General features: G+C 45.5%; 1 protein-coding gene across 5 annotated transcripts in view; it reads right to left on the bottom strand.

The window, feature by feature from the left end:
- Positions 1-27,161, bottom strand: part of SPRED2 (sprouty related EVH1 domain containing 2) — a 123,190-nt gene that overhangs the window by 43,384 nt on the left and 52,645 nt on the right. The window contains exon 1 of one of the 5 annotated variants that reach the window (XM_036435537.2): positions 10,606-10,796. The exons of 3 other annotated variants lie outside the window; for them this stretch is intronic. In XM_036435537.2, the coding sequence (XP_036291430.1) occupies positions 10,606-10,622 (17 nt within the window). In that variant the 5' untranslated portion in view covers positions 10,623-10,796. Of the gene's footprint in view, positions 1-10,605; positions 10,797-27,161 lie in introns of those variants that run through there. One more of the 5 variants, XM_045580829.1, reaches the window with a different exon arrangement.

The raw sequence follows: 27,161 nt of genomic DNA on the forward strand, positions 1-27,161 counted from the left end.
TTTAGAAGATGCTGATAACGGTACTGAGAATCCAGTCCAATTATTTCTCCTCACTCGATCCAGGACACACCTCCCCTATTTAAAAAAAAAAAAAAAAAAAAAAAATATATATATATATATATATATATATATATATATATATATATATATATTATTGATTTTTTTACAGAAAGAAAGAGGGAGGGATAGAGTCAGAAACATCGATGAGAGAGAATCATCGATCAGCTGCCCCTTGCACACCCCCCACTGGGGATGTACCCACAACCAAGGCACATGCCCTTGACTGGAATCGAACCCGGGACCCTTCAGGCCGACACTCTGTCCATTGAGGCAAACCAGTTTGGGCACGTCCCCATTTTTACCTGCCACCTGCCATCCCTCCCAACCCCCAAAGCAAACCATGGTCAAAAGGGCAGGAAATTACTTTACCAAACTACTTAATACCAAACTCTAAACCTACAAAATCCTTTACAAGCCAGTCCTTAATAAGACCTGTTCTCAAACAAAAGGAGGCGACAGGTTAGCCCACAGGGAGGGAAGGCAGCCTGCGGTGCCAGTCTCTCTGCTGTACTCCAGCAGATGTGAATGGCAGGAATTACCAAAGGGAATTTAGTTCCCTTTCTTCAACCGCCCTCATCAGAGATGAAAAGCCTACCACTAGGAAGCAAATAAAGCATTTGTTCTCCCTGAAGAATTCTGGATCTCTTCACCTACTGGGTGGAGACTGGAATAGAGCTGGGCCTCCAGGCAGACTTTAGGTCTTCCATTAGGACCGTGAAGAGCCACCCAAACACGCTTAGATACACGCCTTTTATGCCAAAAAGAATCGTAGAAACTACGAACCCTAGTCCCTCACTTAGATGAAAAAGTTACAATCTACACTGGAGGAGGGACTTGTTCAAGGTCACCGGCATTGAAACAGGAAAAGGACTAAGCTCTCCTCTCCGTAAACCACCCCTCTCTCCCCTGGCACTTTGTCTTAAAGGGGTCCCGTGCGGTGGCCAAGGTCCCAATATCCAAGCGAGTGGATCTAGAGCAGGGGTAGGGAGCATCCGGTCCGAGGGCCATGGGAGGCCTGCAAAATCATTTGGTCTGGGCCTGCCAAGGCATTAGGGGTGAGTTAGTCAAATGTTGGACCAAATAGGGCAGGCTCATTTGTAAGTGGATAATGTTGTATGGCCCATGAATGATGTTATAAATACCCAAATGGCCCCTGGCAGAAAAAAGGTCCCCCATCACAGACTGAGAGGATGTAAGAGAAGTTATTCTCATTAGGCCCTTAAAACGTACTGGATAGGCAACCGACTGTCTAAGAAGTCATCAGGAGAAATGAAGAGGTATCCCTAATGACACAACCACATGACAAAAAAAGAAAAAGAAAAAAAAAGTGGGATCTGCTCAGCTTGGCAAAGTTCCCCACGGACAGAGGCAGTCTCATTTTGGATCCGTCAGTGTAAGCTGTGCCGTAAGTCAGCAGACTTAACCTCTACCTCACATCTCCTTCTCGCACCTGAACTCTGCTCGTCAGCCTCAGTTTCTTCATATGTAAAATGAGGGGTAGGGGCTAAAAGACCTTTAAGATCTTTTTTTATAAAAAATTATATTAAATACACACATTAAAAAAACAACAACCAACATCTCCTTAAAGCCCTTTAGCTGTCCCAAAGGAATCAGCAAACTGAACCCACACAAATATTCTACAAAAGCAGATCAGAAAACTTTCAGCAGTAAAACAGTAACCGAAAACATCTGAATTGAAAAAAACCCTGAAACCACAAAGACCTGAAACCACGACAAACTAACAGATATGTTCTCTCAGTGCAAGTGTTCTTATGCAATTATAAAGTTCCCAGGAGTGAAGCTAGTCTATCAAAGTGTTTTAAAAAACAAAACGAAACAAACAAACGAAACAAACAAAAACCCCAGGAAAATGCTGAAAATTGACTTTAATAAGATCCTCTGAGTCAAATAGGTACGACTTCACTCTCTGACTGGGTTTACACGTCCACAAATGTGAGATTCTCTCCAGCTAGACACAGAAGAAAATTCTCAGGACATGTTTATGGGACAAACGCAGGCAAAGACGAGAAGCGGGATCTGCCTCCTTTCTTCCCAATAGTTCATCTATCTGGTCTAGCAATTGACTCAAGACAGCTGTCCCAGTAGCAAAAGGTAATGACGCATTTGCTTAATTTAAAAAATGGGGAGAGATACTTTGATAAAGCAACTCTGTGCACTTCACGTTTCACACTGGGTCCAGGATGCTTCAATGACACAAACGAGTTCGGATCCAGAAGTTTCCTTATAAGAATCAGTTGTTGGAGCCGAAATCGGTTTGGCTCAGTGGATAGAGTGTCGGCCTGCAAACTGAAAGGTCCCAGGTTTGATTCCGATCAAGGGCATGTACCTTCGTTGCGGGCACATCCACAGTGGGGGGTGTGCAAGAGGCAGCTGATCGATGATTCTCTCTCATCGAAGTTTCTAACTCTCTAACCCTTTTTCTTCCTCTCTGTAAAAAATCAGTAAAATATATTAAAAAGAAAAATAAAAAGAATCAGTTGTTGGAATTTGGAATGTATTTTCTCCACAGGAAAAGCAAACTGGTGAGCAGCAGGAAAGTCCAATCAACTCCTAAAATGCTTGAGTCACAGTTCTATTCCCAAATGGTTTTTACTGCCCACTGAGAGTCTCCTTAAGAGAGAGAAACATCTCCCTCCCCCTCCAATGGGAGTGGTCCCTTCTATTAAGCTCTGGCCAAGAGTTTCCCCCACCTGGGTGTGGGATTGGGAAGAAAGGGCAAGCAAGGAAGGATTCTTGAACTCCTGATTTAGGCTTCATTTTGGGGACCCTGGAATTCCATACCCCTGGGTCTTGAATAGCTCTGAAAAGAGCCAACCTGGTGATCATCTACTAATAAGACTGAGAAGTCTTTACACCTAAGTAAGCAGCAGTCAAACCAAAAGGAAAGCGCCAAATTACAGCAAGGGTATCCGAGTCAACCCTATTGATTAGGAATCCCAAGCGTCACTGGGACAGCTGTTCTCTGCCTGGATGGCGGCAATGCCTGCTGGCGAGCAATTAGAAGCGGCAGGAACCAGGCAAGCTTCAGGCTCATAGGATACTCAGGCAGCGGTGCCTTCTTGACTGCTTGACCACAGAGAGGAACAGGATTTGACCTACGAGGGCCATTTCCTTCTGAGTTATTACACAACAGAGCCGTCCACTTGGGGCACGTGCTCCCATTAAGTGACTTTCCTGCCATAAAAGAGCTGGGCAGTCCAAAGAATGTGCAGGCTGACTCGCTATTAAGCTTGCCCGCAGTTTAACACAATACTTTTAAAATAGTGTCATGTGTAGGACAGTATTCTAGGTTGGTTTCAAAGACAGCCTCTGGGGAAGAGCTATCTGTACACCTAAGTCTACCAGCCCGTGGCAGGGCTGGAAGCCATCTGATTTCGAGCTTCTTGCACAGAAGACGGAGACCCCTGGAGGCCAAGGTGCTGAATTTGGGCCTTCCCGCCCATCACCAGCATGCTTACGCCAGGAAGTCCAATCGATCGTTTAGGCCATGCAGTCAGTGGTGGCTTAAGACCACGGCCCATTGTCCAAGGCAGGACAACCGAGTAGCCACGGCCAACTTCTCCCACGAGGGAGCTTTACCGACCCGGTGGCAGTCTGGATGGCCAAACAGATGCAATGACACTACCCTGAAGCCATGCTGTCACTGCAGGCTGCCAACTAGCATCAGAAGGAAGAATAAAAGAGCCCTGTTTAATGCTTGGTTGAGAGGAACTCCCCAGCAGCTCACGTCATTCTCGGGGTGCTTCCGCCACTCTCAGGACTAAGCTCACCTGCAGGAAGGTCACAGCCCCTGAAGGCACCATGAATATGCCATCCCGGACTGCCCGTGGCTACATACCCAGCCGTGTCCTGCACTGAGCAACGTGGTCTATGGAAGCTGTGGGGTAAACCAAAAAGACTAGATAAACACAAGGTGTTATGACACGATGGCACCTTTTCTTGTGTGGCTGCGTAGAGAGAATGAACCCTGACATTTTTTGAAAGTCAAGTCTTATCACAAAAGGCATTGATTTCACACCCATGTTCACTGTAACATAATTCACAACAGTCGAGAGATGGAAACAGCCTAAATGTCCATCAAAGGATGAATGAATAAAGAACATTCATATAACAGAATATTTTTCAGCTTAAAAAAAAAAAAAGTCCTGTCGTATGCAGAAACATGGATGATGCCATGAGGGCATTATGCTAAGTGAAATAGCCAGTCACAAAAAGACAAACACTGCATGATTCCATGTCTAAATTCTGCTGTCTAAAGTAATCAAACTCACAGAAACAGGAAGTAGAATGGTGGTTGTGAAGGGCTGGGGAGAGGGCGATATGGGGAGTTGTTTCATGCATTTAGAGTCTCAGTTTTGCAAGATGAAAAGGTTCTAGGGTTCTGTTACATGCATGTAGTGAGCACTAATAATTTACTGAAACCCTTAGGAATAGTTAAGATGGCACATTTTATGTTATGTGTAGTAGAATTGCATCTACTTGGCCACATACAAAAAAAAGACAATATGAGAAACAAAAAAGGGCCACTTGAAATGGGTATACTCAAGAAGGACCCAAATTCAGAAATGTTGGGCTTTGGCAAAATAAGGTTTCTGTAATCCGAAAGAAATAAACATTCACACACACACACACACACACACACACACACACACACACACACAGCTGAAACCAGTTTGGCTCAGTGAATAGAGTGTCGGCCTGCAGACTGAAAGGTCCCAGGTTCGATTCCAGTTAAGGGCATGTACTTTGGTTGCGGGCACATCCCCAGTAGGAGGTGTGCAAGAGGCAGTTGATCGGTGCTTTTCTCTCATCGATGTTTCTAGCTTTCTATCCCTCTCCATTCCTCTCTGTAAAAACTCAATAAAATATATTTAAAACACACACACACACCTCCCCTAATCTAAGAAATGTTCTTCTACACTATGAGAAACAATTAACAAATTTGCAAGATCTCAAGGTAAAAGGGAGGTCTTGTGCTTTAAATGTAAATGTGGTCTATGCTCTGTTCCTTGAGATACCAGACAAATTGCATGTATAAAAAACACAGGCATTTCCTTGTGGAGGGTTTTACTGAGATAAAAATGGCTTTTCTTACAAAGTCATCTCCGAGAACAGAAGCCACGTTAAGCGTAAGAGACTTTCCCCTAATTGTTAGCTCCAAACATTCCCCTAATCCTTTGCTGTTCCAGTATATTCGACGAATAGAATATGCTTATCATGTTCACAATATAGGTGACAGAATCCCCAAAAATATCTTATTATTCCCTTTCTATTTCTTCTATTCCAACCTCAGTTTTGAGATTATTTTACACACACACACACCCCAATCACAAGGATTTTCTAAGAGTTCCATCATGACGGTTTGTTATGTTTTTTAACAAATATTTTTCAAAGCAGAAAAAGGGGCCGTTTCATTTTCCTTTGGGGGAAGTGCCTGCCAGATTTTGCACACGGCGGCTCTTTGGCGATGTGATGAGAACACATGCCCACCCACAGACACTAATTTTGCCCTTCACCCTTCCCCAGCAGCCTTTATGACACATGCTGTCTGTGCTCCGCTTAGTGGAATTCAAGAGGCCCAGTCACACAGCGGGCCCCACGGGGCCGGGGCAACCTCTCTCTCCTCCGGGTGGGCCCAAGGAACGTGTGTCAGAGAGAAAACCACAAAAAAGCCCAACCCGGCTTGGACACCTCCAATCTGAAAATCGTTACGCCTGTAAGAATTGACACGGAAAACAAGAAGTCCTCTCTCGGGTTGAAATCTGGAAAGAGACAGTATCTGACAGCGGTTCCTTCACACGGAGCTCTACCAGGACGAGGCAGCCGGCTCCTGGAGCCGCTCTCGACGTGTGCAGCAAGGGAGGGAGTGGACTGGCATGCCGGCCAAAAACTCTTTCTAAGAGGGCTGGAGTGCCAGCCTGCCTCTGGAGCAGTCGCTTTCCCGTCGTGATCATTAGTCACAAAGAAACGCTGGTGATTTAGAGTCCACCTGGGGGCCAAAAGCGCTTTTGCTTAGTGGATAGAGCGTCAACCTACGGACTGAAAGGCCCCGGGTTCGATTCCGGTCAAGGGCATGTACCTTGGTTGCGGGAACATCCCCAGTGGGGGGGGGGGGGGTGCAAGAGGCAGCTGATCGATGTTTCTCTCTCATCAGTGTTTCTAACTCTCTATCCCTCTCTCTTCCTCTCTGTAAAAAAAAAAAAAAAAAAAAAAAATCAATAAAATATATTATAAAAAAAAAAAAAGAGTCCACCTGGGGGTGGGCATGACTTCTATGACTGTCCCACATGCGTCCCAAGACGCTCTGAGCCCAGACGCCAATGCAAACAGGCAACCAAGCAAACTCAGCCCTAGAAGGATGCTCAGGGCTAATATAGCCTTTGCTGGTTTGACCAGAGAGTGGTCATCGACCCACTTACGTGTTCTTTAGAGTGGGCTTCATGCCCTAGGAAGGCTGTTCTGTACTGGTTTCTGGCTTTCCTGAGCTACACACAAAAGTTGGTTATTCCCAGATAATGCTACGAGATTTTTTCTACCGTAAAGTAAGTGTTGTTCATCGCAACCCTGCGTAGGCAGAGTGACCATAAGCCCCAGATGTGGGGGGACAGTGTGACAGCAGACGAGTGGGCAACGGACAGCAGGCAATGAATGGGCAGGCCCAGACCTCCCCGTGGGGGAGATCACCAAGCACCCAAAAATCATCCGCCCGCACAGCAGGAACCAACGGTGGACTCCCTACACAGACCTCTCCAAATTCAAGTGTTTTCAAACGTCGACGGATATAACCTATGGTGATTTCAAATCTGTTTTTATTAAATGGCTACTGAACTCATGACTGCTTTGAGTCATTAGAATATACTTTTTATAAGATGCCAAAGAGGGGAGGGGGTTTTCGGACCTCAAAGATTGGGAAAACTATCCTTGATGTTTACTAATCTGTTTCACTAAAATATTCGGGACTCGAAGCTTTGAGGATTCAAACACTCTCTCTGCTTCTCCCCTCAAGGAAGAAGAGAGAAAATGAAACAAAACAAACAAACAAAAAAACAACCTTTGTGCAAGGTGGCTCAGAAAACATGGCCACTACAAAATTATCAAATGAATTTCTGAGTAGGACAGTTCTTTCTTGATATCCATCCAAGAAGAGTTAGATGCTGAAGAACCAAAAGAGAATAGCTGAGAGTCGGTTTTTATACAGAGCAATTAGTGGCTCTGGATTACAGACTCCAGTAAATCTATGAATAAAAGAAAACCCAGGAGGAACCCATCGCTCATAACAATAAATTCCCACTGAAAGGGGAACTAAAACAAGGACAGGGCTAGGCCCAGACCGTAAGCATTTCTTAATTTAACACTACCCAGCGCATGGCTCTGAACACAGGCAGCGTCTCACTCAATATCTATTGATCGCTTCCAAGTGGAATGATCGGAGACCCTTGGTACTGGCCCTGGCTCTGTGTTCCTGTGTGCTCAAAAGGGAGACGGGGAATCTAAAAACCAAGCGGTCACTCTGGAGAGATGGCTCACGGTGCTTAACAGCGAAAGGGTCCCCGGGGAGTGGCGGCCCCAACTGAAGGGGTAATTATCATTGTTGAATCTCAGCGATCAATAGGCCCCGGGTGCACAACGCAACCAAAGCTGAAGGAAATCTGTGTTGCCCTGACATAATCCGGATAGGACCTGAGTTAGTCTCAACCACACAAATCATGGGAAAGCAACACGTTTTCACAGAGAATGCCAATAAATCAAGAACTTTAAAAGACATGTTTTCATTGGTATCTATGCCTATGCTATGTATTCAAATATCAGAAAACCAAGGAGAGAAAATCTTGACAAATATTTTCAAGGAGGGGGAAAACCACCTTACGTAGAGAGGAATAAGGAGAAGGATTACAGTGGGTTTCATGTCAGAAACCATGCAGACAAGAAGAGAGTGAAGTTGCCCCGGCTGGGGTGGCTCGGTGATTGAGTGTCGACCTATGAACCAGGAGGCCATAGTTTGATTCCTGGTCAGGGCACATGCCCAGGTTGTGGGTTTGATCCCCGGTGTGGGGAGTGTAGGAAGCAGTCGATCAATGACTCTCTCTCATCATTGATGTTTCTCTCTCTCTCTCTCTCTCTCTCTCTCTCTCTCTCTCTCTCTCACACACACACACACACACACACACACACCCTTCTTCTCTGAAATCAATAAAAATATATTTTAAAAAATAAGAGACATGTTTTCGTATATCTACCTGTAATCATTTTCTATAGACTCAAGGGAAAAAAGATATAATGGAACTGAAGATGTCAGGAAAATCAGAGCAAATTAGCTATTCTGCCTTTAGTCCATATTAAGTCACATTATTTTTCTGGTAACATTTTAAGAAATATTTTTATTGATTTCAGAGAGGAGAAGGCAGGGAGGGAGAGGCAGAAATATCAAAGATGAGAGAGAGTCATTGATCGACTACCTCCTGCACACCTCCCACTGGGGATCAAGCCCACAACCCGGACACATGCCCTGACTGGGAATCACACCTCAACCTCCTGGTTCAGAGAATGACACTCAACCACTGTGCCACATGGGCTGGGCTCAGATGATTTTTGACAAAGTGAACCCTGAGCTGAATGTGACATTCAGAATGTGGCTTCCAGAGAGAACCCTATTTACTGTAAGGTCACAAAATTCAGGCTTCAGTTTCAGCTAACACTTAAAAAAATGTTTTTATTGATATCAGTGAGGAAGGAAGAGGGAGAGATAGAAACATCAGTGATGAGAGAGAATCATTGATTGGCTGCCTCCTGCACGCCCCCCTCTGGGGATGGCGCCCACAACCCAGGCATGTGCCCATGACCGAAATCGAACCTGGGACCCTTCAGTCTGCAGGCCAACGCTCTATCCACTGAGCCAAACTGGCTAGGGCTAAACTAATATTTTTTAAAAAAATATTTTTAATAGCTTTATCTTTTACAGCGTACAAAAATGTTAACGAGAAGAATAAAAAGGACTCTCACTTTGAATCCGAAGTATTTTTTTTAAATATCACCAAATGCCATTATTAAATAGGCACTATGCATGCTTACACACCCATGTAAAAATAAGCACTACAGATGTGGGCAGGAAAATTCTTAACAAAACCCTCACATATTTCAAATACTGTCCTTCCTCATTATTGTCCTCTACCATAATTAGCACGGTACAGCATAACAGGTGGCTTTCATTTATAGAATGCAAAATTAATGAAATTTGGAGATAATCCCGCCCCAAAAAACAAGTTGGCCATTCTAAAAAAAGTATACCCCTTATAATCTACAAAACAAGCAGAAAAGAACCAAATAAACTCATTCATGCTGACTTTCCAGATGATCTGAATTTCTAAATGTATTTAAAGAAGTAAATTTAATACATTTACCACTGACAGTTTGAAATACAGATGCCTCCAGGTAAACAAGGTTTTACAGAAAGGGAAAGAGAAACAAACACTGCCTATTTTTCTAGCTTGGCAGTCCCATATGTTGAATGCTGTCAGAGTGATAACAGAATTTATCATTATATATGGAGTTGCTCCAAAAACACTACATCTTAGGCAGAACTGTGGGCAGTTGTCCTCACCCAGCCATGGAACAGACCAGAAAAAGCAGAAATAGGACTGCTTCGTCCCTAACAAGTAGGATGCCTAGGATTCAAAAAGTCTTTTTTAAAAAACACAAGGAGACACTGAATGGACTGTCAACACACAGAGGAATGTTTAATGTGCTCAAATAAGCAAGATCTGTGCCGTAACTCGCCAGGCATTGTTTAAATTTAGTGAGGGAAGGTCTGGGGTGAGGGTGGTAGGGGAGAGGAGAGCGGGTTAGACAGGCGACACAGCCTCCCAATTATGCAGAGCAATCCTTCAGATGACGTGAAAGCTATAATTAAATGTTGATACCGAGCCCCTGAGCCCCCTCCCCCTCTCCCACCTAGAGAAGTTAATGCATGAATTTAGCATGAACGAATTATAATTTGCAAAAACAGACATAGTCACTCAGGAGGGGAATAAAGCTTTCCTGCATGGAGTCATGCATCTTGAAGGGTAGGAAAGAGCACAGTATTGAGGAAAAAAAATCCAACATTAGTTATAATTCAACCATGTCCTTTAGTTCACCTCCGCCTATCCAGTTCTTTTATTGAAGTTTTAAGCTAGTCCCCCCCAAAAGGTAGACCACCTCTGCAAGCTGTTTCCCAGGCAGCATCTTTCAAACTAAGGGCTCAACAAAGGGGATGGAGTTCAGACCATCTCTAGCTGAATCCCTAAGGAGAAATTTGTTTTCAGAAAAGGAGATGAATGACCAGGATCTCTTTGTCCAACCAAGGACCATGGTTACCCATGTGTCCTTGCCCACGGGCACACCCACACACAAACACACACACGCTTCCCTTCTTTATAAACTGAGTCATTTTCTCCCTCCCTTAAAAGACGGTAGAAAGCAAACACCAGAAAGCTCAGGCAGAAGAGAAGGAGGAAAGAAAGCCCATGTAAAAAGCCAAGCATATACCTGCCGGGCGGTGCCATCTCCTCTACATGGTAGAGCCCTCGTGCTGGGTATTAGCATTATGGCCACTATAAAGCTTCCGATAAAAATGGACCGTCCCCTTGCGGCCCCGAGAACCAGCTGGCTGCCGGAGCCGTGGTTTCCCCCATATATGATTCAGTCTCCTTGACAAATACACTGCACCGTACTGGATGAGTCATCCGAGGGTTAGTCCGCATTTTATAGGCCTGTTGTGTCATTACTCACATTCAACATCCTGCTTCTCAAAAGTGGAAGCTGGAAGCCTGACAGCTGACAGATGCTTCTTCCAATTAGAATATTGTTAAAAGAGTTCCTGTAAGTTACCATTATCGGTCATTGATGGTGCTATGAAGTGCCCCGGAAGCAAATGGCATGGCTCAATACCCGAGATGACAGTCCATAGAACCGCAAGTGCACACCGTTCACCTGCTCCCTCCCCCAATCCAAATGGTGTAGTTCCGAGTCAAGAGCGAGGGCCCTGCTCCCACTTTGAAGCGATCAGCGAGGCCCTCATTGATTTTTTTTTTTTTTTAATTACAGAGAAGAAGGGAGAGGGAAAGATAGAAACATCAATAATGAGAGAGAATCATTGATTGGCTGCCTCCTACACATCCCCTACTGGGGGTGTGCTTGTAACCTAGGCATGTGCCCTTGACCAGAATCGAACATGGGAGCCTTCAGTCCACAGGCCGACGCTCTATCCACTGGGCCAAACCAGCTAGGGCCCCTCGTTGATTCTAATGCTGTAAGGTTACCTAGTTGCAGGTGCTCTGTGAAAACTGCATGCCAACATTTTGGTCCCTGGGTGTTTTTCTTAGGTGGGACAGTGGCATTCTGTTCATAAAATGCCTACCTTTCAGAGGAAGCATGTTAGGGGTGAAATGATAAGCTCTCTGGGATTTGTCGTGAAGTGTTTTAGCCAAAAAAAAAAAAAAAAAAAAAAAAAAAAGACAGGGCGGGAGTTAAGAAAACATGGCAAAACCTTTTTAAGTTTTAAGCTAGTCCCCCCAAAAGGTAGACCACCGCTGGGAGGTAAGAAAACATGGCAATGGTTGCATCTGCGAGGTGAGTCTAGAAGCACTGGCTTATTATTCGCTCTTGAGTCTCTCTGAAAATTTTAATCAAATGTTTGTGTGTGTGTGTGTGTGTGTGTGTGTTTGGTTTTTTTTTTCTTCAATGTGAAGTCCTTCTAGTCTAATTTGTGCCAAATAAGGCACTTTCAAGCGGGGTATGAACCTGCCATACGTGTGAGCGCGCGACCCCCTCTGACACGGTGCAGTCCACTGGCTCTGTGGGTGAGAGAGTCCCGCCTGCAGGTGTGACACACACGTCCTAAGGCCACTGGGAGGGCTGCCTCCACTCCACCCCCACTCCAAACACACACGCTCGGTGCCCTCTCCTCCCAAGACGGTCTGGCTGTTCCTGGTGCTGGCTTTGAGGTCATCAGCCCGGGCCTCCTTTGTGAGCTCAGTGTCGACACAGTGAGGGAGAGGTGACTGTTTCCAGCTTCCTTATAGGGCTCTGCAAACGCTCTGAGAGGTTATGTCACATCCACCGTCCCCGTAAACCAACAAACGGCTTTGTAATGTGGCACCGTGTTTGCCCGGCTCACCTGATGCTCTAATTGGGTTACTTAAACCACCGGAAGGAGAAAGAGAGCTTTGGTTTCATGGCCAGAAGAGCTACCCCAGATATGGAAGCTCCAAGGTATGTCCCACGAAACCGCTGATGAAACCAGGTGTCATTACAACAAAACCTCTGTGTTGTTGTTATGTTCTGAAAGCACGACAAGTCAGCGCAGGACACTGAAGATGCAGAGATCCCTCCCACCAAAGCTTAGCGAGTGTGTGTGTGTGTGTGTGTGTGTCAGGCCCAAGCTCCCACCTCGGCCAAGCCCAGTTCTCAAAGGGCACTGCTCCAAAGGACTGCAAATGGGCTGCAAACGGTTGTGACGGTCTCTACAGAACATCAATGGCCTCACACATATGGCCTGATTAGGACTGTCTGTGGGCCTGGTGAAGCCTTCCTTGATTCGAATTCTTCCCTTGTAAGGACGGCAAGCTACAGGCTTATCAAAATGTTCCCTGGCGATTTAACAATAACCTTTCACACACTTGTGAGGCATGACTTACCTAATGCGACGGGTAGAATTAGGGGAATTAATAAACTTCTAGCCTAATTTGAGTTTCTATGTCTTTTAAAGAAAAAAACCTATAATTCATTAAAATATTTTTAAGTTCAGATTTTACTAATTAAAAATACAAAAGTAATAGCAATAGCCCAGCCGGTGTGCCTCAGTGGTTGAGTGTCAACATGGGAACCTAGGTTGTAAATTCAATCCCCCATATAAGGCAGCCAATTAATGATTCTCTCTCATCACTGATGTTTCTCTCTCTCTCTCCCCCCCTCTCTAAAATAAATAAATAAACACACACACACATCCTAATATGCAAATTAACCACCACTCTGGTACACTCACAAGCCACGCCCACCAGCCACGCCCACCAGCCAATCAGAGCACATTAACCCCAACCAAGATGGCTGCGGCCACAGAGAGCAGGAGGGAGGCTTGGGTTTCCCCGGCAATAGAGGAAGCCAAGCTTCTGCAGCCCTGGCCAGGCTAGGCCTCCACTCAAGGCCACAAAGTTTCAATTATAGAAGGTAAACAAATCCAAACAGAAATGGTGGCTGCCAAGGAGCAAGCAGAAGGCTTAGCTCTGCTCCAGGCTACAAAGTTTCAATTGTAGAAGGTAAATAAATTCCAGATACCAGGGCCTATGCTTGGAGTGTGGGGGGAGGGGGGACTGCGTGTGTGGCTGGCCTGCAAACCACCACAAGCCCCTCTCCCAGGCCAACCCACACCCCAAGGGAACCCCCACCCTGACCTGGGACACCAGCTGGGCCCCACCCATGCACCAGGCCTCTATCCTATCTAATAAAAGAGTAATATACAGATTGACCATCACTCCAACACACAAGATCAAGATAGCTGCTCCCATGTGGTCAAAGATCCTGCCCCCATGTGGACACAAGATGGCCACCACAAGATGGCCAGCAGGGGAGGGCAGTTGAGAGGGACCAGGTCTGCAAGGGAGTGCAGTTGGAGGCGAGCAACCCTGCAGGGAAGTTAGGGGTGACCAGGCCAGCAGAGGAGGGAAGTTGGAGGCGAATAGGCTGGCAGGAGAGCAGTTAGACATCAATCAGGCTGGCATGGGAGTGGTTAAGGGGTGATGAGGCTGGCAGGCAGAAACGGTTAGGGGCAATCAGGAAGGCAGGCAGGCGAGCAGTTGGGAGCCAACAGTCCTGGATTGTGAGAGGGATGTCCGACTGCCCGTTTAGACCCGGTGGGATCGGGTCTAAATGGGCAGCTGAACATCCCTCAAGGGGTCCCAGATTGGAGAGGGTGCAGGCTGGGCTTCGGGACACCTCCCACCCTGTGCATGAATTTTGTGCACTGGGCCTCTATTATATATATATATATATATATATATATATATATATATATATATGCAACAATAATGTATGCACACACAGAATGAGAATAAAGCCAATGTGGCAAAATGTTAAGAAAGGTGAAATGAGTATAGAAGAGAGCTTTGTACGATTCTTGCAACTTTCCTATAAATATAACATCTTTTAAAAACAGAACATGGTTATATTTAATACACAAGTTTGATAGAACCAAAACAACAACAACAAAAAAGACACACATCGGAGTAAAATAGTAACAAAAAAAACATGGTTTTTCATTTGCAATGCACGAGAAATGGTTAACATCTTTAGTCATAAACAAGCTCTTAAAAACTAATAACAGAGACACTATAATAATGAAAGGAAACTGGAAAAAGTAAAATGAAAGAATACAAGGGATGATTTAGCATTAAGCATATATGATGATTGTGCTGGGCAGTGACGAAGAATAATTTCTCTGCAGTATCACAGGGAGCAGAATGAAGACACTAGAGTATGACATATTTCAAAATAAAGTTAAATACAAATACATAACTTCTGATACCAAATAAGGGGGGGGGGGGAGAGAGAGAGAGAGAGAGAGAGAGAGAGAGAGAGAGAGAGAGAGAGAGAGAGAGTTTTATATGGTTTCATAACTGCCATAGCTGTTGCTGCCACCTTCACCCATTTAAGAATGCCCTGACCATAAGGAAATGTACAAACATGTAAACATTGAGAAATGCCTCTGGATTAGGGTGTCTCAAAGGATGTTCCTTGCAAACAATGTTATAAGAGGCTCCAAAAACAAAACAAAAAACCCCAAATAAACATTTCAGGAAAACAATATACGATAGCCTTGAAAATTCTGTTTAAGTTTGTTTAGTCTAGTCTTTCATAAACTTATTTGACCACAGGAACCTCCACTTCCATTAGTGTTATGATAAATAAAGCACTTTGGGGAATGTTGTAGGTGGTGAAATATGGGATATCTTTTTTCTGACCTTCTGCTCTTTCTAAGTCTCCTTCAGAATACACTTTACTACCCTGTTTCCTCAAAAATAAGACAGTGTCTTATATTAATTTTTGCTCCCAAAGATGCACTAGGTCTTATTTTCAGGGGATGTCTTATTTTTCCATGAAGAAGAATACGGTACACATTTATTGTTAAATGAAAATAAAGGAAATTTATTACCTGTATACAGTACGGTAGTACGGTAGTTGTCAACACAAACCAGACAAACTGTGAATCCTACAGTATCAAGAATTTACTCATTTATTCAATGACAATCATGTCATCTTTTGGAACATCATCATAACAATCCAATTCCTGAATTTCCTGGTGAATTTCTTGTGACTCCATTTCTTTCAGAATCAGTGGACCAAATCTCTCATGTTTAGCGGGGGGGGGGGGGGGGGGGCTTATTTTCAGGGGGATGCCTTATATTTCACTCAGAAGGAAACCTGTAAGTCAGTCTTATTTTCGGAGGATGTCTTATTTTCGGGGAAACACGGTATCACCACAAAAAGCATCCAAACTTGGCTCTACTATCTTTAATAGGCACTCCTTATCTGGCTGACTTGCATGGTAATGGCCACGGGTAGTCCGCAAACAGCTTGTATTATGTGATTATCCGTCTCCCCTCAGTCCCCTCAGTGGCAGCCAAGGAGCTGCACCTGTGTGGACAGGGAGTGGCAGTTCATGCTGGTGCTGGTGTTTCTGTGAGAGGCGGCAGGTCTTGCTGAGGCCACGCCTCGGAGCAGAAGCTTCCTTCAGGCCCAGCTCCACTCGCCATTCCCAGAGCACTGGGTCTTGGAAACCAGCCTGGGTCCCTTTGGCCTCCAAGCTCCCCAGGCCCGTCTCCTAGCACCGATCCTCGGATGTTAAGAAGCAAAACACAGTAGAAGATGGCTTCCAATGTTTATGAACTCACTAATGGACCCTTGTTTTTCAAATTCTTGCCATGTTTTTGGGTGGTTCTTTTTGTGTGTTTTTTAAGCAATTATCTGTATGTTTTTTTGAGGGGCTGAAGTCCAAATACTGGCTAAATGTGAAGCTATCAAAGCAAATGTGGGTATCAATGATGCTACTGGCTGTGTAAAGGGAAAGAGCACGAGTTAAGCTGTTTTGGTCCAAAATCCAGCCTGGCCCTTACTTACATTGTTTAAACTTATCTGAGCCTCTGTTTCTTTATCTGCTAAATTGGTACAATGCTATTAATGACCTCACATAATTGCTCTGAATGGGATAAATAATGATCATTTACAAGTACTTGGTAAGAGCCTCGCCACATACAAAGCACTCATTAATTTATGCCAACAATGATAAGAACGTTGTAAGTTTTATGAATTTAGACTGTCAGGGGTAGGTAAATCATGGTCAGCCACCACACTCATCTGTTTCCATTTCGTCTATGGCTGCTTTCATGCTACAAAGACAGCATTGAGCCATTGTGACAGAAACAATATGGTCGCTGAAGCTCAAAAGTATTTACTATCTAGACCAGTGGTCAGCAAACTCATTAGTCAATAGAGCCAAATATCAACAGTACAACGATTGAAATTTCTTTTGAGCCGAAACTGGTCTGGCTCAGTAAATGGAGCATCGGTCTGTGGACTGGAGGGTTCCAGGTTCGATTCCAATCAGGGGCATGTACCTTGGTTGCGGGCACATCCCCGGTGTGGTGCAGGAGGCAGCTAATCAATGTTTCTCTCTCATTGATGTTTCTAGCTCTCTATCCCTCTCCCTTCCTCTTTGTGAAAAATCAATAAAAATATATTTAAAAGAAATTTCTTTTGAGAGCCAAATTTTTTAAACTTAAACTTCTTCTAACCCCACATCTTCTAAATAGACTCGCCCAGGCCGTGTTATTTTTTGGAAGAGCCACACTCAAGAGGCCAAAGAGCCGCAGTTTGCCGACTACCGATCTATCAATAGATCTTTACAGAAAACAGTCTGTAGACCACTGGTGAGCAACCTTTGAGGGATAAAGAACAAGCTCTTTTCCCTACAGAAGTTTTGGTCTTTTGTCCCTTACTCTGCTTAATGCCTCTATGCAGAATCAGATACACAAGTGTTATCTGTGGTGATCTGGTCCACAGGAGCTATATAGCTCACGCTTCCCTTACAACACAAAGCGCAGCGTTCTGTCTCAGGGCAGGTGGGGAGATCTACAGAGGCTGAGGCTGCCTGCTGGTCTTTCCGCCTTCCCCACTGCAGGCCCAGTGACCCTGGCTGATGTGTGTGCCTCCACAGCATGCCTCCCCTCCCCCACGTCACATCTGTGCATTATGTCGAAACCACATGTGTCCCTAGAGCTTGAAGCCAGAGGTGAAAAACGATCTGGAAGAGGCATTCAGGAAACGGAGCAAACAGAAATGAAGGATGCTTTCGAGCAGGCTGGACAGCCTCGGCGGGATGAATACAGCACTGGGGGCCTTCGCAAACGAGGGTTGCTACAACACCGCCCCTGCCAACAAGAGCCCAGTCAGAAGACGAGGGGCCGGCCCAGAAAAATGAACAACGTGCCCCAAAGGCGGGTCCCAAGATGCATCCCTGCATCCAATCATCCTGCCTATTTTCTTTGGCAGGAAAACTTGTTTATTTGGGGAAAATGAACCCGCAGCGTTAATGGATAATGCAGGTGAAGGGACTCCCGGGACTTGTCTCTGGGAGAGGAAATCTGAACAAAAGAAACCATTCTAATTATTTCAGCTAGTTCTCTTACAAAAAAACAACTAAAAACGCCTAAGCCAGCTGTTCGCACGGAGATTAAATCTGGGGTGTACTTAGACACACGGTGTCTTTCTGCCGGTCACTTGTTGTTGCCTTACTGGCAAATGTCAATATTTTTTGTAAAGTCCATCCAATAGAAAATGGCGCACGGTAAATAATGAAATGGATGATGAGGCTGGGGCTGGTCAAGGAAGAGGAGGGAGGCTGATGATTTTTATGGTTCCCCGGGAGAGCAGGATTTCAGAGACGATACGAAAATCTCACGTGAAGCCAAGTTAGTTTTCAGCCCTGACGTGTTCATGGCTGGCACGGGTGTAAGATAAGGCTCCCTCCAAAGCTCATGATTAATCTGGGGATGCTCAGCTTGGCCAGAGTCAGAAGACTGTCACTAACTAAATGCATATGGGCTATTAGGCAAAGCAGATTAAAAAAAAAAATAACCAAGAGAAGACCCGATGATGTGAAGAAGACCTTTCAGAGAGAGGCTTGTAGATACAGCCAGGTTTCTCTTAGAGAAACGGACAGGGAGAGGGTTCTCACACTCACCGAGTAACCCACGAGGTGTCGGGTGTTCTGTATGGCTGTGTCAATGCACCTACCATTCTGTTCCCCATGTGTGTGGAGGGAAAACAGGGGGCTGAATGACCAGGTTGATTTTGTCTACAGAGTCTGCATCTCTGGAGCACAGGATGTTACACAGACAGGCGAGGACTAATACAAAGGAAGGAATCCAAAATATATCAGGAATATGGGAAAGGCACTCTGGGAAATGATGGAAGAAGCCAAGGGCTTGAGAGGAAGGAAAAAGTGAGAGCATTCAGAGTCCTGGGTATAGAAGGCGTGTCTCGTTGAATTGCCCTTTGCTTTACTGTGCTTCACAGGTGTTGCAGATTTAAATATATATATATATATATTATTGATTTTTTTTACAGAGAGGAAGAGGGATAGAGAGTTAGAATCATCGATCAGCTGCCTCTTGCACACCCCCTACTGGGGATGTGCCCATAACCAAGATACATGCCTTTGACCGGAATCGAACCTGGGACCTTTCAGTCCACAGTCCGACACTCTATCCACTGAGCCAAACTGGCTTCGGCTGTTTTGTTTTGTTTTAAAGAAAGCAAAGCAACATCCTCCACCAGCAAAAATATCACCACTGGTTCTGGAATGGAACCTGCAGTATCTCCAAGGTGTGCCTGTGTACGGCTGAGGTGGAGGCTGGGTGTCCGCTGGAAAACCACTGTCCCTTTCCAGCCTGGAGAGTCTTCAGGGCAGCAGGACCTGACCTCAGAGACCTGGGCTGCCAGGAGAAACCATGCCTGGGCCTAGGGGTACATTTTAAGGTCAAGGGATGAGGTTGCCTCAAGATCTAGAGAGGGACTACAAGGAGGGCCTCCAGGGTAGTTACCATCTGCCAGGCAGAGCAGTGAGGTCGGTGTTTGAGATCTGCTCAAGGTTGGACGGTCTGTTCCTCAAGGTGCACTTGTACCATGACTATCACTGAACACTCAGAGCAGGCGGGTCCCCATCGGCCATCAGCCTCGCTCAGCCCATTCTGTTGTTCGCCTAACTTTAGGACGGAGGCCAGATTAGACCCGAAGTTGCTCCAAGGCTGTGTAATTCCGGGAACAGAACTTCAGAAAAGAAACCTACCACTCACCTTGATGTTGTTCGCAAAAAGTGTACCCAAGAAAATGGAGCTTTCTAGCTAAGCAAACGGTGCACGTGGAAGCCACCTGTTTGTCAGATGGCTATACAGATATTCAGCTGTGGACACAGAAAGTTCACTTGAGAACGCTCAACAATCCTCTTTAACCACACACCTATGTAAATAGCACACATTATTGAAGTTAGAAGTCTTATGGACTCATTTTGTTGGGAGGCAGGAACTTGGGCCTGGCTTTATCACTGGTTGTAGGACCTTGGGCAGAATCACTTATCTTCTTGATGCCTCAATTTCCTTGTCTAGAAAACGCAGGGCTGAAACTAGTTCAGTACCTGAAGCTCCAAAATTCTGCAAGGAATGAATTGGTAACGGCTAAACGAGAAAGCTGCCCAATAATACAAGTAGAGAGAGAAAGAAAGCTGAGTAATGCTGGTCTACTAAAGACCAAGGGACTGGGGCCCTAGCCGGTTTGGCTCAGTGGATCAGCATCCGCCCTCAGAATGAAGGGTCCTAGGTTCGATTCCAGTCAAGGGCATATATCTTGATTGCAGGCATAATCCCCTACCCCTGAAGCAATCAATCAATGTCTCTCTCTCGTGCATGGCTATTTTTCTCCCCCTCCCTTCCACTCTAAGAATCAATGGGGGAAATATCCTCAAGTGCTGCCAAAACCGGTTTGGCTCAGTGGTAGAACGTCGGTCTGTGGACTGAAAGGTCCCAGGTTCGATTCAGGTCAAGGGCATGTACATTGGTTGCGGGCACATCCCTGGTAGGGGGTGTGCAAGAGACAGTTGGTCGATGTTTTTCTCTCTCATCGATATTTCTAGCTCTCTATCTCTCTCCCTTCCTCTCTGTAAAAAAATCAATAAAATATATATTTAAGAAATATATATCCTCAAGTGATGATTAAGAACAACAAAAAGAGGAAGGGACTCGGGACAAAGCCATGTTCCTGACCCTGGACCTAAGAGGCCAGCCTAAACTAACTAACATACCAGCTTAAAAAAAATTTTTTTTTGGATTGATTTTAGAGAGAGAAGAAGGGAGATAGAGAATCATCATTTTTTTGTTGTTCCACTTACTTACACATTCATTGGTTGATTCTTGTATGTACCCTGACCAGGGATTGAACTTGCAATCCTGACATATTGGGACAGCACTAACCAACTGACTTCTATAGCCAGGACCTAACACAATAGTTTAAAAGGATGCAGCGCTCACTCCAAAGCTCAAGCTGACGTTTTCTTACAGACATTCGTCAACAGTATCAGCTCATGTGAGCATTAGCTGTGGTTGTACCTTAAGCACTGTGCCTTACGATCTCCCAGGACTCTTCTGGCAAACACAGGCGACAGGAAGACAGTCCGACATCCTCTTCTCTGCCTTCATTGTCATGAGTAACACAACTACCGCATTCTGTTATGACTTGCACGCTACCTTTGCCATTGGATGTGAGATTCTCGAGAAAAGGTTTTCTTTCGTTTTTCTAGTTTACTTTTGTAGCTCAGTGTCCAGCAAACAGTAAAACCTTGGCAAACAAACAAAAAAAAGATTTTTTTTTCATCCATTCAACAGACAAACCATAGAGAAACCTTTACTGGCTTAAATGGGGAGTGGAGATAAAGATTATAGCAAGGAAGGGAATGAAAGAAAGATGGTGGCAAACTTTTGTAATGTGTATTTTTTTCTTCATTGCAAAACGTAATGAGTTTACTGAGGAATATTTAGGACATACAAAGGAAAACATTCACTGAGAGGACCTCCAGGAGGTGGAATTTAAGAGCATTACAGGTGTCTACAATTATGTGATGCCTGCTTGCTAATTTATTGTATTCTCTGCCACATTTTAAAAATGATTGGGAAGTAATATTTTCCTATTTGTTTTTTTCACTTCTGATACAGGAAAAGGTAATGAGTGCAGAGCTTAGTGAAACGTTTCTTCCCTGCTTTAGCTCAGCACCCCAGAGGGGCAAGTACCGTATTTTTCGGACCATAAGACGCTCCGGACCATAAGACGCACCAGTTTTTAGAGAAGGGAAATGAAGAAAAAAAGATTCTGAAACAAATAGTGTCCTAAAATATTTTATGTGCATTAAAACCCAACATCACAGTCATAAACACATGTAATCAACCCTGTAAAGTAAACAGCAGCATTTAGAACCATGTTAGAGCCGGACAAGCACACAGAGACCACACAGAGCCAGGCAAGTAAAAAAACTTTTTTTTTAAAGTATATGTGTAGGCTATATTTGGACCATAAGACGCAGGGACTTTTTCCCCCCACTTCTGGGGGGGGGGGAAAGTGCGTCTTATGGTCCGAAAAATACGGTAACTCGTGAATGGATTTCACACATGATAGACCTTAGATATTATCTTCAAAAAACTAGGAGAGCAGCCCAGAATTCTAAAACAAACCTGAGAGAGCTCTAGTTCTAGACCAGTGGTTGGCAAACTGCGGCTCACGAGCCACATGCAGCTCTTTGGCTCCTTGAGTGTGGCTCTTCCACAAAATACCACGGCCTGGGCAAGTCTATTTTGAAGAAGTGGCATTAGAAGAAGTTGAAGTTTAAAAAATTTTGCTCTCAAAAGAAATTTCAATTGTTGTACTATTGATATTTGGCTCTGTTGACTAATGAGTTTGCCGACCACTGCTCTAGGCCAACCACACTTGACAGATGAGGAAACTAAGGCCAGCGGTCATGTTTCTTGCTCAAAAGCAGTAGGAGTCAGAACTGGACCCAAAACTCTAAGTCCATTGCTCCTTACAAGAATTGCCTACCTAGCTAAAATCAAATTCTGTCACACCGTTGACTTCTGGTTTCTGAAAAGCAATCACACATGATTCCAGAACAAGAAAAGTCAATGACGCCCCTAGCTGGTTTGGCTCAGTGGATAGAGTGTAGGCCTGTGGACTGAAGGGTGCCAGGTCCGATTCTGGTCAAGGGCACATGCCCAGGTTGTGGGCTCAATCCACAGTGGGGGCATGCAGGAGGCAGCTGTTCAACAATTCTCTCATCACTGATGTTTCTATTGCTCTCTCTCCTTTCCCTTCAATAAAATTTATATGAAAAACAAATGACGGTGTCCAGAATTTTTACCTGCACTACAATTCTCAGGTGACAGGTTAAACACATCGTCAGAAGGGCAGCCAAAGGCACACGTTTCTCTGGCTTGGCCACAAACATTGTAATTCCATCAGAAATTTAAAAAATGGGCCCGTGAACCTGAGTTAAGGCTCACTGGACAATAGATCGCAAACTATCAGATAAGGCTTACAGGTAAGACCTTGGCACCAACTTCTTCCCCCTGGTTCACCCGAAGGTACAGTTAGTGAGCGTCCAACTTGCTTCCAGTACCTGCCAGTCTCAGAAACTCCCAAGAGCGGTCATGATAAAGCTTACACGGAGAGGGGAGGAAAGGGGAGAGTCCAACGCACCACCCTGAGAAGTGAGCCTTGCTCTGTGAACCTTGCTCTGCGTGGGAGTTAAGGTGAGTGCCTTATGGGAAGTCTCACAGATGATAATTCAACACCACCCTCTCAGCAAGAGAACAAACGCAAGAGCGGGAGCCCACTTGAGGCCCTTCCTCTCACTGAACACATGTGCTGGAGTTGGCTGTTACTTGGGGCCCACTGTCCACATGCCTCTCCTGGCCCACTGCCACCCTCGATGTGATTCCAGGGTTTAAAGATGCAGTACATATTTCATCTGTCAATGTGGACTCTAAGTGCTGGCCAACGGCCTCACTTGGTGCTCCATCGTGAAAACATGGGCCTTCCCAAGACTGGAGGAAGAGGAGAAAGACTGTGCTGGCCTCCAACGGACCTGCCAGGGGAATGATAACCACATGCAACTTCCATCTCGTGCACAGCTCTACTCAAGAAAGGAAGAGACCTGTGGGGGAGATAACAAGCCCATGATCAAACCTCAACCTGATCAGTACCCAGCCCTAGAACAGTCCTCACTGGGAGAAAAGGGACCAAGGAAGGCTTAGGCTTACCAACCTTCTTCATTGACACTGTCCAATTTCAAAGGACAGCCTTCAAATTTCATTAAAATAAGTTTCAGAAGGGAACAGTGGGTGGGGGGACAGGAGGGTGGGGAGAAACAGACAATGAATGGGGGCTCCACCTATTTTATAGACTTAAAAACCAAAGCATAAGCTTCAAATGCACAATCAAATCCTATATAATAAAAGGCTAATGTGCAAATTGTCCCCTCGACCAGGAGTTCTACCAGAGGGCAGGGCTGGCTGACCAATTGCCTGCTGCAGCCCCTCCCCTGACTGTTCCCCACTTACTCTGATCGGGGGCAGGGCTGGCTGTCCAACCCCTTCTTCCCACCCTCCTGCTGGGCCCAATTTGGGCGGGTTGGCTGGACCCCACCCATGCATGAATTCGTACACTGGGCCTCTAGTAAAATATAAAAGGTACATTTGTGGCAGAGCCAAGAATAGGTCCTGAGTGAAAATTCACCTCTCAGAATACTGTTAAATAAGGCACACTGCCCCCAGGTCCTTTGTTTCAAATGTCTCCACCCCTGTCCCTACCCCTCTTTCTCCACTCAAAAGGGAGAAAACTGTTCACAAGTTTCATTTGTTTGTTTCCTGTGAGCCCTGGAGGAACTGTCCCTGATACTAAGAATGTGCCAAATGTGAAGAGCAAGTCTTAACATTGGAACATTCCAAGCTCCCAGGGTGGGACCAGTTCAGCTCAAAGGGATTTTACTACCACTCAGTGGAAGCTGGAAATAAATACAAATACACAGACAATGTGGCTCATGGAATGCCAACGGATAAGCAACAGTCTGCACAGAAGGGCCAGAATGGGAAGGGAAGCCATGCCCGCCCTCCTCCCCCCACCCCCAGCTCCTCCCATCGAACCATCTCCACATAAGCCAGCAGCTAACTGTGCTGGAGGCAGCCTGCCTCCCATGTCCCCTTCGCTAAACCTCAGATGTGGTCAGCTCAGTTTATATTTCAGCGTGAGGAAGCAGAAAAGCCCATGACCTTCAAAACAGAACCAAATATTTATAAAGTGCTGCTGAGCAAGGCATCATGGGAAGAATATGGCACACATTCCATGGGCTGGTCATAGCCTCACGGGTTCGTCTCAGAACGGTTTCTGGGGTGTTTCGGTACAGACAGGCAGAGGTCAGGGGCTTATAACACACACTAACCGAGCCAAGCAGACCACCAATTTATCTGCACGATGTAGGTTTGGATGCATTTATTCTTTTTAATGTAACTGTTCTGCTTAGGTAATACGTTCGTGATTCATAATCAAAATATAAAAAGGTATACGCCCACCACATCCCATCTGCCCCGTTCCTTCTCCCAACCAACAAGCCAACAGTAACCACCCTTTAAAAGTCTTGTGTGTATCCTTCTGGGTTTATGTAGTCCCCTCTCACCCTTTCTCAGTATGCTATCCCTATGCTCTGGACATTGCTTTCTACCCTTCAGAGATTTTTTCCATATCGGAACACACAACCAATCCACCCCCTGTTTACATCTGTACACTATTCCATTATAAGGATGCAGCATGATTTACTTAACGAGTCCCTTATTCATGAACATTTAGGTTTTTGTGAACCCTTTGCTATTGAAAACAATCCTGTAATACACAACTGTATAGACCAGAGTTGCCTTTATATATTAAGTTGTGTGTTAACTGCTCTGTAATTGCCTGCCCATTTATACAGAGAAAGGATAAAAGCAAACACCATCTGAAATCAAGACAAAGCCTTTCTAACGCAAAAATATGGTTATGGAAAAACAACAAGAGATTTTGATTTTGCATGGTGCATATGTGGAAGGAGTAAGGCAGAGTCCTATTATTTAGGTTGCCCAGTGACCACCCTTATCTTCCTCCTATGCACCTCCCAAAAGTCTCACCTCCCATTCATCCTAGGAACCATCCTGGCATCTGCCCCTTTAAGAAATCCTGACAGCATTCTATCTCACCGAGGAGGGACACTAATGTAAGGTCTGGTTGCCACCTCAGAGGGCAGACAGTGACCCTCTCCTCCCTTGGCCATGATCTGGACCCGAACCCAGAGTTCCGGCGGGAGGGGAGGCCACAAAGATCTCAGGAAAGCAGGCCTGTGGGATGGTCCCTCCATCAGAGCTCCAGCCCCAGGTGAACCGCAGGGGGAAGCCGTACAGCAGGACCCCTCGGCAGAGCCCCCACAGGCTGCTGTTCCAGCCCTTTCCAGCCACTGCCTCCAGCGAAGCAGCAGGAAGCGCAGAGCCGCCGTGGAGCTGACTCACTCTCTCCAGGACCCTCCGGATGGTGCTATTCTAGGTTCGCCAAAGGGAACATGCCTGCAGGCAGGCAGGAGCAGAGCCGCAGGAAGTGTTGTGGCGAGGCCTCTGTGGGCCTTTCCTCCCGGACGGTGAGGTTCCCCCTGAGGCGCAGGGAGGTAAGGAAAGAGAGAGACCCTCCTGCAGATACCAGCGGAGTCAAATACCACGGGCGCCTCTTCCTAGCGCTGCACGTGCCCCGTGCCTGCATGTGCTCGGCGACTAGCTTAGTCACCGGTGGCTAACGTCAAACGGCTGAAAGCAAATGATCCTCGTTGCGACCCAAACTGGAACAGAACAGATCTATGGGAGCAGTTGAGACAAGCTAGAGAAAACCGAATATGGAGTTGGCATTAGATGAGATGAAGGAATGACTATTCATTTCCTTAGGTGTGATAATGGTTATTGTGGTTTTTTTTTTTTTTTTTTAAACTCCTTAATACTTAGAAGTACCTATTGAATTATTTGTGGATAAAATGATGTTTGGGATTTGATTTAGAACACTCCAGCCCACCTGCCCCCATCAATAAAAAGTGTGTGTGTGTGTGTGTGTAAAACATGAATGGCTGCTGGGTGATGAATACTTGGGGTCCAGTAGGCTATTTATTCTCTTTACCTCCATGAAGTTTTGAGTGTTTCATAAGAAAATAGCCAAGTGCCACTGAGACCTCACAACGTCCTGACAAGAATGGGCAAGTCAGCCCCTCAGGGTGATGCCTCGGCCTCGGATGTGTGTAATCCGGTGCCCGATTTAATTTGTTTGGGGGTGCAGCCCGAGTTTCTGGGTCTTTTTCAAAGTTTCCTAGGTAATTCTCATGTACAGCAATGTTCGCAAATCCGTGGTCCGGGGACCTCACAGAGAGGATCAGAAAAAGGCAGGGCGAAGTGAGAGAGGCCAGTGGCAGTCCTCTGCTCTCCTCTGTAACCCTCCTCGGCCCCATTATCTTGTCTTTCCAGGGTCCTGAATCTGGGGTCCAGGCCAAGCTTCCCCGAATTACTGGTGCAAGCAAAGATGACACTGGAGCTGCGGTAACACCTAGGGACTTGGCAAATAGGTTAAAACCAGAGGCGGGCCTACTTTCAATGCAGATGGGAGACAACCTGGTATTAGTATCAGGACTGCAGTTCCCATCGAGCTTTTCATCGGTTCCCTCCCACCCACCTGAGCATTCGTTGCCCATGTGTATCTCTCTGAGAGCAGCCATGTTAACTACGAAAAAGTTTCTGTTTTAAGAGGCTGAAGGGTGGGGGGGGGGGCATGAGTGGTGGTGGTGGGAATGGAATGGGGGGGTTGAGGACAAATATGTGATACCATAATCAATAAAGAAATTAAAATAAATAAATAAAATAAAAAGAAAAAAAAAGAGGCTGAAGGGTCTTGGGCAG

This window comes from Pipistrellus kuhlii, unplaced genomic scaffold (assembly GCF_014108245.1).
Source record: "Pipistrellus kuhlii isolate mPipKuh1 unplaced genomic scaffold, mPipKuh1.p scaffold_m20_p_13, whole genome shotgun sequence".
NCBI lineage: Eukaryota > Metazoa > Chordata > Mammalia > Chiroptera > Vespertilionidae > Pipistrellus > Pipistrellus kuhlii.